Source organism: Scleropages formosus, chromosome 2, assembly GCF_900964775.1.
Source record: "Scleropages formosus chromosome 2, fSclFor1.1, whole genome shotgun sequence".
NCBI classification, from domain to species: domain Eukaryota; kingdom Metazoa; phylum Chordata; class Actinopteri; order Osteoglossiformes; family Osteoglossidae; genus Scleropages; species Scleropages formosus.
In genome coordinates this window covers 35,540,189-35,551,345 of record NC_041807.1, presented here as the reverse complement: position 1 = coordinate 35,551,345, position 11,157 = coordinate 35,540,189, and the positions used below count along the sequence as shown (strand labels likewise).

At 43.7% G+C, this 11,157-nt stretch overlaps 1 protein-coding gene across 1 annotated transcript; it reads left to right on the top strand.

Moving 5' to 3' along the window:
• Positions 1-4,723: 4,723 nt before the first annotated feature.
• tas1r1 (taste receptor, type 1, member 1) lies at positions 4,724-10,549 on the top strand. Its single transcript, XM_018750596.2, has 6 exons — positions 4,724-5,114; positions 5,931-6,234; positions 7,442-8,212; positions 8,332-8,547; positions 8,895-9,015; positions 9,499-10,549. The coding sequence occupies exons 1-6, from the start codon at positions 4,831-4,833 to the stop codon at positions 10,422-10,424; spliced, it is 2,622 nt and encodes an 873-aa protein (XP_018606112.2). The 5' UTR covers positions 4,724-4,830; the 3' UTR covers positions 10,425-10,549.
• Positions 10,550-11,157: the final 608 nt, after the last annotated feature.

Sequence of the window (11,157 nt, the reverse complement as noted above, 5' to 3'; positions counted from 1 at the left end):
ATGTCACCATGTTGTTAGCAATGTAACTCTTGTGTGAGTTACTAAAGAAGCGCGAGTGGAAAACTCGTTTCATAAGTAATATTTCTGGAATGTGTACCGTTCCAACATTTTTTACGTTTAAGCTAAGTACAAAAATAACTGCTCAAGACAGAGGGGGATTGTTACAGAGTGCTAAAGCAACCACAGACAAAGATGTTCATACATGTTTAAGCTGTTTTCCATCTTATTACTTATTTTTCTTACATAAAAATGCAGCGTAAGAATTTTTGACTCCAAAGAATAGCTACCAGTGACTGCGTCTTTGGACTTTTCAGTTGGTCCGACTGGCCCGGGTTCACGCTGCCTTATGCCGTGGGCCTCGGAATATGAGCGCGGTGAAGCCGGGTTCGAGAAGCAAGGCTTTCGGAACCGACAAGGCCGCGCCGTGCTCCTGGATGTTCTTTAAGTGCCGCTGAAAGTGCCGTCTCTGTACGCGAGCGCAGCTCCGCTCGTCTCCGCTGTCGAAAGCTGGACAAAGAGCCACGACTCCTTAAAGAGGGAACCTCGCAGAAATTAAATCTTCCATGACGTTTTACTTCATAATGAAGTACATATGCCACTTTTTTCGGTCTTTGTATTGTGTCATACACGGACATATCTGGGTCCATTTGGATTGTCTGAAACAAGAACCTCTTTCCCACACGTCTCCGGTGTAACGAAATGCGTTCCGCAGTGTGTTTTCATCGTCGTAATTCTGTGTTAAACCTCATCTCCTGGCTACAGGAAGCCATTGTTTAAAAAAAAATGTGTTATTTTACATTTTATGTATTGTTTAGCCGTATTTACCGTTTTAGCATTTTGTTACTCAGTGTACAATATACCTGTATGTATGCACTGTACTTTTCATTTTATATTAGGCTACAGCTGGCTTCATAATTGTTCATAATCACGGGTGAAATTAATCACATTTAAGAGAATAATCTTTTAGATATTTGTTAAATTTATATCCTGGTCGAGGAGGGGGTGAACTGAAAAATATATTTTACATATACAGGAATATAAATGTGCTGTCTTTTACAACGATAAATGGAATTGCATTCATTCTCTGGCCCCTGTGTGTCCTTTTCCTCGTCATATTTTAGCCAATATTTCATCTCTGAAAAAGATTTAAGAAAACGAAATGTTCTGACAAAGTGTGGACCAAAAGCTCTCGACATCTTTAATTGGCTACAAACATTTATATATACATAGACAGAATAAGCAACGAATATGAATAAATTAGGAAGCCACTTTGTAGCTCTGTTAAAATGTTCATTTTTGGATGTATGATTTCAGCACAAGGGGTATGACTGGTCTCTGTGATTGAACATATTAATAAAAATATGATCAGTTTGCCTGGAGTTTTCAATGAGTACGATGCAGTGGCAGATGTTGCAGACGTCTTAAGCGGCTCCGGTTTCTCGGTGACAATGAAACGATTCTGAGTGGTTTCCCCGCACTTTACCTGGAGTTTCTGAACCATGGTGTAAATGTAAGATATAAATGAAAATGTAATCTACAAGCGCTATAAGAACAGTCTTTTCCCCTGTTTTCATTTCCATTGTTTCATATTCATAACCAGCTTAGAAAAATATAGATGAATGGAGATGTTCCTCCACGTTAGATTAACCTTTTTTATACTGTAAATGTGCAGTATTTATATATACGGTACCATGCTTTTTAGAGTACAAGAGTAAGATGCTCTTTGTGCATTTGTTCAGTATGAAGTTTATATTTGTATCTGGTTACTGAGATGAAGGATGACGCCGGTGCTGCTGAGATGTTCAAATCCTGTGGTCTGCTCTTTGTGGTTTATTGTGCTGTTGGTTCTCCCAGCAAGTTGCTTAAAGAAATGAGCCAAATGCAAAGTGAGCGTATTGCTGACACATTCGCGTCGTGCTGTGCATGACACTTACCACCTGCCTGTGTGTGTCCCGCAGCACAGAAAGGGCCCCTCAGCGTTTTGTAATAATCGTGTTTAGAAAGGAGCGGTCGTCGATACGGTTGAATCGAACCTCTTTGGGGGGGGGGCAGGCGAGGTTCCTTTCAGGGGATCTTGTGCATGGACACCAGAACACTGAGAAAACCTGGTAAAGTGTGATGAGCTTGGAAAACGCAAAGCGGAATCTACTAGTGGTTAATGTGAAACTCATAATCTATATTGTAAAATGTCTAAGACATTAATTTAATAATATAATCCCAGAAAAACTATGGCTACTGCCTTTGCATCCAAAGGTCGCAGGTTCGAGCCCCACCTCCAGCTGTAGTACCCTTGAGCAAGGTACTTACCCTAAATTGCTCCAGTAAAATTACCCAGCTGTATAAATGGGTAAATAATTGTAACCTTAACATTGTAAGTCGCTTTGGAGAAAAGTGTCCGCTAAATGAATAAATGTCAATTTAATTAAATAATAATAAGAAGAATTTTTAAAATATAAATTAAACAAATATTGGATATTTCATTATAAATATTTAAAATATTTATATTTTAAAATTTAGAATTTGACATCACTTAATGTCAAGCATCTTCTTTGAGCGTCTATTAGATAAAACTGTTCGTATTTGGTGTTGACATTCTTATATTAATAGTGGTGCAGAGTTCCAAAATGTTTCGCACTTTGAAGTGAAACGCTTGATGTTGATGCTTATGAACTTGGGCTGTTATTTCTCATCAGTGTTAATTTGTTAATGGGAGCTAAATTGGTTCTTCACCCTTTGGAAATCTACTATTGAACCTTTTTTCTTGGTTTTGTTGAGATTGTAAGAAACATTTGTAGTGTATCTTGTAGGGTTTACACAATTCTTGGGTCATCGTCACTTAATACGATTAATACGAGCCCAATTGCCATATTTTTTCTCAAATCGAGTATAACTAGGCCCACGCTTGCGGCAGTTTTTATTTTGTTATCAGGCCGGACAAGAATGTGAAAGTGAACCAGGAATACGTTCCGGTTCCAGGCCTTCATCAGCGTGTACAGACATTAGAGACACGTGCAAATAAATAAGAGGCGCACAAGGTCAAGCGATTTAATCTAGCGATGGAGGTCACTGGACGAAAAACCCGTGAACAATCACGACATTTCAGTCTCCGTATGATATTGCTGCTAATGGACGATCTGAAAATGCGGCAGCAAACCGCTGCTCTTCTTTTGCATGACATTTACCTCTGTTGTCTTTGGACCAGGAGTCCATGTGTTGTGTGTGACTACCCACAATGCCTCACTGAGTCATCTTCTCGGAAGAGGCGAGTCCCGCAGGAAAATGATGGAGGCAATGAAGCGTGCGGCTTCTGGCCGCATCTTGGGTCGTTTGCTTATTCGTAACCTTTCTCGTAGTTTCACGTGTCGCTCTTCATCTCAACTTTTCTGCATATGGAAACCAGGTCCACATTTTAATGCCGCAATCAGTTCTCCCGTCACGATTCGAACAGCAAACCTCTGAAATGTAACTTTCTTCATAAGATTGCAGATATCAGCTTCTTTACCTTCTACAACTCTGATAATGAATTTATTGTCTTTCTATAAACTAATCTGGGTCTTTTTAGGTGTTGTAAAAGGTCAGTAATCATGTTGTTTCGTAGGGCCCATCTACAATGATGATGTCCTGTTACCGGTGAGCATAACAGATTCAGTGTCCTTTTATAGACTTGCAGAAATACCATAACACTACCTTTACCATAATCTAGCTTTTCATCAACGTGAATTCTATTCTTTATTTAGCTATATTTTCACTTCCTCACTTTCATTAACTGCATGAACTGGTCAGGATCACAGCAGCCAGGGGCCTATTGTGGAGTATAGCTGCTGTATATCTTGTTTCTATAATATAGATATAATGTATACATGTACTGTACTTCTATTTATACACACACATTGGCTGAAGCCACTTGTCTTCAGCGGGGTCACGGTGAGCCGGAGCTTAACCCGGCAACACAGGGTACAAGGATGGAGGGGGAGGGGACACACCCAGGACAGGACACCAGTCCATCACAAGGCACCCCAAGCAGGACTCGAATCCCAGACCCGCCAGAGAGCAGGACCCAGTCAAACCCGCTGCGCCACTGCACCCTCATCTACTTCTATTTATATGCATATATACAGTATGTATATATATATATATATACACACACACACACACACACACACACACTTTCTGAACCGCTTGTCCCATACGGGGTCGCGGGGAACCGGAGCCTAACCCAGCAACTCAGGGCGTAAAGCTGGAGGAGGAGGGGGCACACCCAGAACGGGATGCCAGTCTGTCGCAAGACACCCCAAGCGGGACTCAAACCCCAGACCCACCGAAGAGCAGGACCCAGTCAAACCCACTGTGCCACCGCACCCTCCCTACATACATAATGTACATATTTTCCTTTTTTTTTTTTTTTTTTAACTTTCTCCAAAAGCAATTTACAATTTGAGGTTTGTAATAATTTACCAGTTTATGTAGCAGGGTAATTTTCACTGTATTACCTGTAATAATTTACAGGTGTCATAATGAAAACCTTGCTCAAGGGTACTGCAGCAGGACTGAGAGACAAACCTGGTTCCTCCGGTTACCATTCAGTGACTCCAACCACTACGCCACCTGCTGCCTCTAATGTTTAATTGTTCCATAAAAAACAAGGACAGAACAAACTGTGCAACATTTCATATCGATGAAATCGATTTACTGCTGGGGGTTAAACTCAGCTGTCTGTGCAGGATCTTCCTCCCTCACGTTCACGAACTGTGCGTGTCGCGTGTGTTCATGAACGCTGTTTGTTTCACACCGTGTTAAACACCCCAGAGGAATGTCAATTTGCTTGCTGATATGCAAACACCTGAATATGCAAATATATTCGCCCAGCCAATAAAAGCAAAGGCAGATGAAGCAGAAACACACACGGGTTCGAGCTGTGAGATGGGTATCACGTCTGTCCACACGCTCTCCCTCCTCATGTGTGCGGTGTCGGCCCGCAGCATCCAGGCACAGTCCGCCGGGTGGGGCCCCCTCTCCGAGCTCCATCTGTCGGGGGACTACTCCTTTGCCGGAATGTTCCCCCTCCACAACCTTGCTTACACCTCCAACCTGCCTGACCTCCAAGACTGCAGCCAGTGAGTCCTTGACAGCTCTTTGTGTGGCAGGGATGCTGTGAAATTACACTTGGTGTGGGGACATATTGCTTAATATGTAGACGTATTTTAAATGGAAAAAATATATATTATTCTGCACAATGTTTTACCTGCTTTCCATTGTCAGTCACAGGTCATAGTTGACTTATTCTTTATTCATTTGTCTGACACGTTTCTCAAAAATGAAGCACTAGGTTTTTATAATAAACTGCTAACAATGATTTACCCAATAATACAGTCAGGTTGTTTTACTGTATCAGCTGAGGATAAATACCTTGATCACAGGTACTGTAGCAGCAATGGGGTCTGAACCTGGATCTCCCGAGTTTTCGGAAACAATTCTCACCACTGCACCACCTGTTAGTGTTTCTGTGGTTTTATTTGTGATCCATATATAAATCTATGAAAGTCCATCTTATTTCATGTAATATGGCAAATTGGATTCACTGCAGCTTATAAAGATATTCTATTAGTTAATCTTTATATAAAGATATAGGTAACAGATATTGGGGGAGATGGTGGTGGCTTAACGTTTAGAGTTGTTGCTTTGTAGTCTGAAGGTTGGGGTACTTACCATAAACTGATATAGTACAGATACTCTGCTGTATAAGTGGGTAAATCATTGTAACGGTGATGGTCAATCTCAAAAAGTTGCCCAAGAAATCAGCCAAATAAAGGTTAGTAATAGGAAAAAGTCTTGATAACATCATAAGTTGCTTTTTTTCCCCACTGCTACCGAAACGTTGACATGTGAGAGGAAGACAACTGTCTCTGTCCATCAACCTCTTTCCCATTCAGGGGCATCCCGAATATACACGGCTATCACCTGATGCAGGCCATGCGGTTTGCCATTGAACAGATCAACAACGGCACCGCAAACGGGGCTCTTCTCCCCGGTGTGAAGCTGGGCTACCAAATCTATGATATCTGCTCCATGTCAGCCAGTGCGCTCTCCACCCTGGAGCTGCTGGCCCAACAGTACACCGAGGACGTGGGCCAGTCGGCGTGGGATGGGGTCCGAGCCATAGCCGTCATTGGGCCAGACAGCAGCAGCTACTCCTTCATCACCGCTCCTGCACTCGCCTACTACCTGGTGCCAGAGGTCAGTTGTGCCTTAAAATGTAGCTTGCAGCATTTTCCAGAAGCTATAAATAATGAACACACTACAGATTATTAGTTATTCATATTTATTTATTTAACCTACACTTCCAAAGTGACTTCCAATGAACTCTATGTAGTGTTATCAGACCACACACCTTATTCACCAGGGTGACTTACACTGCTAGATACATTACTTACACTGGGTCACTCTTCTATACATCAGTGGAAAACACTCTCTCTGTCACTCACACACTATGAGGGAACCTGAACAGCATGTCTTTGGACTGTGGGAGGAAACCAGAGCAGCCACAGGAATCCCACGCAGACACAAGGAGGACATGTAAACACCATACAGACTGAGCAGGGATCGAACCCATGTCTTCTTACACCAGCCCGATGCTGTGAGATAGCAGCATTACTTGCTGTGCCACCCAGTATTGCATGTACCAGTAATGTGCATATTTGATAACAAGGCAACTGCTATGTGTGGTCCCGCGCATGAAAAGTAAAGCACGGAGGTTCTCAGTTCTTGCTCCGTTGTGGTGGAATGACCTTCCCCTCTTACTCAGAACTGCTGAAACTCTGTCTACATTCAAGAAGGGTCTGAAAACTCACCTTTTCCAGACTCACTTCATCCAAGATCTCTCCAGCTCATGTACGGTGTAAATGTTCATGCACCATAACTTCATGATCATCCCCAGATAAGCCTTTTCACAGACGCTACTCCTGTATTGTATGTAAATGTTTGTGTACCTTATGAAAAAAAAAGTAGAAAGGTTATCAGGATTAGTCTATCCTGTGTTTTATGCACCTACTGGAGCGATAAACATTGGTGCACCAAGTGGAAAGAAACAAACCTGGTTTATTTAAGAATCACATGTCTGCAACTACGTCTCTTTCTCCTAATGTAATGCACAAATTGTATTTTCGCTGAGATGTACGTCACCTTCGAGAAAAGCATCTGCTAAATGAATAAATGTAAATCTAATGTAAATGCCTTGATTCATCGGGGCAGGCTAGAGCTGGCGTACTGACATTTCAGTTACTTAAGTAACATTTACATCTAGGTAGAACTTTTTCTCCCTACGTAACCGTATTTCAGCTTTAATTAAAAGCTGAGATTTAAAAAAAGGACTATAGGTTTCATACATGTGTATATGTACATACAGTATATAATTTATCTCCATCTATTTCTGTACCATTTCCAGATCTCCTACGAGGCTTCAAATGAAATGCTGAGCAATAAGAAGCTCTACCCGACATTCTTTCGCACCATCCCCAGTGACAGGAACCAGGTGATGGCCATGATCGAACTCCTGGTCAAGTTCAACTGGACCTGGATAGCGCTTCTCGGCAGCGACAATGACTATGGCCTCCAGGGTATGCTGAGCTTGTCACAGCTGGCGCCCAGCAATGGCATCTGCATCGCTTACCAGGGGGTGATACCCACCTACTCTGCTGCCACACGGCCACAAATCAAGCAGATGGTGAAGAGCATCCTGCAGACCCACGTCACCACTGTAGTGGTCTTCTCCAGCAAGAGGATTGTCAGTGGCTTCTTCCAGGTCGTGATCGAGCAGAATGTCACGGACAAGGTGTGGATTGGGACGGAGGACTGGTCTGTGGCCAAATTGGTGTCAGGAATCCCCGGCATCCAAACCATCGGCAGTGTGCTTGGTGTATCCATCAAGTCTGCGATGTTGCCCGGTCTCAAGGAATTTGAGGACCGCTCCATAGAGTTATCCAGGCAAAGTGCCATGATGTCACAGAACTCAGCTAACCTGTGGAACCAGGCTGTCCCCTGTCTGCAGAACTCTACCATGAGCATGCTGACCTCTGGGGACCTCTCCATGGGCATGTACGACATTACCTCCGCCTTCAACGTCTACAAGGCTGTCTACGCATTGGCACATGCCTTGCATCTCCTACTCAGCTGTGACTCTGGAACATGCCAGAAAATGCAGGTGAAACCATGGCAGGTGAGAGCTCATCATCGATGGAAGTCTGACATTCTTGCATCTAGAGTAATGGCAGCTGTCCAACTGAAACAAACTTGAATTGTGATTTTTTTTTTTTCCCCTTGGATGTCTTCTCCTAGCTCTTACAGGCATTAAAGCAAGTCAGGTTTTCCATTGAGAACACATCAATGTACTTTGACAGCAATGGAGATCCACCCACAGGCTATGACATTGTGGCATGGGACTGGACAGGTGGACTTTGGTCTTTGCCCATCATTGGGAGCTACAGCCCAAATCCTTCCAGGCTCAAGATCAATATCAGTCTAATCAAATGGAACTCCAACACCCCCAACGTGGTGAGCTGAACTTTTTCACTTCACAGACTAGTGTGTTTTAAGTTTAAGATATTTGCCTTAAGAGTGATTCAGAAAACCAGTTTGGCTAAAAGTAAAAATTAAGTTGGGGATGGATGGATGGATGGATGGATGGACTGGGAATCTGTCATTCTCCATACTTTATAGGTCCAATCTATTCATTACTTGGAGTAAGATTCCTGTGTAAATGCTGCAAATGACTGTTGAGCATCTTAGATAAGCTATTAAATTACCTGATGAACATGTGTCTGTCACCTGCAAAATTATCAGGTAAATGTTGGGACTCTCACAACCTTCAACACCCGCTCTTTTTCTTTGTTCCCCAACAGATACCTGTGTCTGTGTGCTCCCCGGAGTGTCCCACAGGATACAAAAGGATACTGAATGGGCAGCACAAGTGCTGCTTCGACTGCGAGGCCTGCCTGGCTGCAACTTTCCTCAACAAGAGCGGTGAGCGAACCCTTAGCCGTTTGATTGGCGAGTGCTGCCGAGGTCACCGGCAGTCGATTGATAGAGAGTTAATGCTGGATCCTGGTCTTGGTCGTGATAGAACAAAGCGTGGAGGACTGTGATCGAAAAATTATGTTAAGTCGTGGCTGGATGCTCATATTCAGTTTTGACTGCAGTTACCAGTTGGCGGCACCTGTTATGAAATATAAATTCATTACGTGTTACTTTACACTATTTGTAATGTGTCCTTTGTTTTGTGGTATGAGTAACCCATGTCACCTGACAGAGAAGAGTATAGCAGCCTTGATCCTTCTATAATCCCGCAGCATTGTAAAACAGTGTAATTTCACCACTCTCCCATTTGTTGCCAGCATTCAAGCATAACAGTAACAGAGAGAGTGGTAGCAGCAGTACTGTCATTCCAGAAGAATCTTAAACATTATTACCGCTAATAGTACTACTGCCATTGTGCTATAATATTAGATCCAACCAGCTGTCAGTCCTGTACGCTGGATGAATGGGCTCCACCGGAGAGCGAGCAGTGTTTCAACAGGACCGTGATCTACCTCCCGTGGGACGAGCCCATGTCGGTGGCCCTGCTCGTCGTCCTGGCTCTGACAATGCTGCTTACCTTGGGCACTGCCCTCACCTTCCTGCTGCACCTGAACACCCCGGTGGTGAAGTCGGCCGGCGGGCGGACCTGCCTGGTGATGCTGACAGCTTTGCTGGGCGCGGCCGGCAGCGCCTTCTGCCACTTTGGGCTTCCCCGCCCAATGGCCTGCTTGCTCAAGCAGCCGCTGTTCACCTTCTCCATCACCGTCTGCCTGGCCTGCGTGGCCGTGCGCTCCATCCAAGTGGTTTGCATCTTCAAGCTGGCCAACCGATTGCCCAGGGCTTACGAGACCTGGGCAAAAAACAATGGTCCCCAGGTTGTGATTGCCGCCCTCTCTGGGACGGAGCTCTTCATCTCCCTGGTGCGCGTCAGCTCGGAGCCGCCCCGGCCCACCGAGGACCACCAGTTTTATGACGACGCCATCGTGCTGGAGTGCAGCGGGTTCCTATGGCCAGGAGCTGCCATTGAGCTCGCCTACGTGGCGCTTCTCAGTGGTCTCTGCTTTGGCTTCAGCTACATGGGCAAGGACCTGCCGGCCAACTACAACGAGGCCAAATGCATCACGTTCAGCCTACTCATCTACATCATCTCCTGGATCAGCGTCTTCACCATGTACTCTGTGAGTAGGGATGAGTTTGTAATGGCCTTGCATGTCGGCGCCATACTGGCTAGTGTATTAGGTATGCTGGGGGGGTACTTCCTGCCCAAGATGTACATCATCTTACTGAAACCCCAAATGAACACCACGGCCCATTTCCAAAACTGCATCCAAATGTACACCATGTCCAAGGAGTGAAAATGTATTGCATGTGGAACCCTTACGAATTTCCATAAGTCACTCCGTGGCAAGTCAATGTTTACTTTCCTCCGAAGCGACTGTATTTACCTCCTGCTTACAATGATTTACCCATTTGTACAGCTGGGCAGTTTTACTGTAGCAGTTCAGGGTAAGTACCTTGATGAAGGATCCTGCAGCAGAAGGGGAGTGAAATTTGATTAGAATCTTTGACCTTCAAGTCTGAGGTGGAGGTTCTAACCACCACGCCCCCTGCTGCCTCACGTAAACTGTCATCTACTATTAAGTGTTGTGTAACTGAAACAGTTCTTACTCACTGTCATTCGTGCCAAGGCCAGGAGGATGATTCCTATTTCCTAAAGAAAAGATGATCTGTAGTGTTTAATTTAACAAACAATTTATTTTTCTTTGAGGACGGGGGGAAAACTTGGGCACTACAGTATATAAGAATAGTATCCCCAAAAGAATGACGTTTCTTTGAAATTCTGATAAATTTTTAAACAATCACTTTTGAGTCATATTTTATTCATAAATGAGTAGGAATACATTTATGGAGGTTCTCCAGTGCTATTTTTAAATAATTAAGAAGAATAGGTCTCATTTATTTCATTTATAATAAAAAATGTGTAATAAAGACCTAGATTGACCAAAAATTTGTATGAAGTCATAAGATTTCTTTTTTTTTAACTACATTTCCAGCATTGCTTTTATCATGTGACAGTTGGAAGCAAAT

Bases quoted from the DNA above. Each gene is read 5' to 3' on its own strand.
- tas1r1 (XM_018750596.2), top strand. From the start codon at position 4,831: ATGCAAACACCTGAATATGCAAATATATTCGCCCAGCCAATAAAAGCA. The intron at 5,115-5,930 runs GTGAGTCCTTGA...TTTCCCATTCAG, and splicing joins GACCTCCAAGACTGCAGCCA to GGGCATCCCGAATATACACG. The intron at 6,235-7,441 runs GTCAGTTGTGCC...TACCATTTCCAG, and splicing joins CCTACTACCTGGTGCCAGAG to ATCTCCTACGAGGCTTCAAA.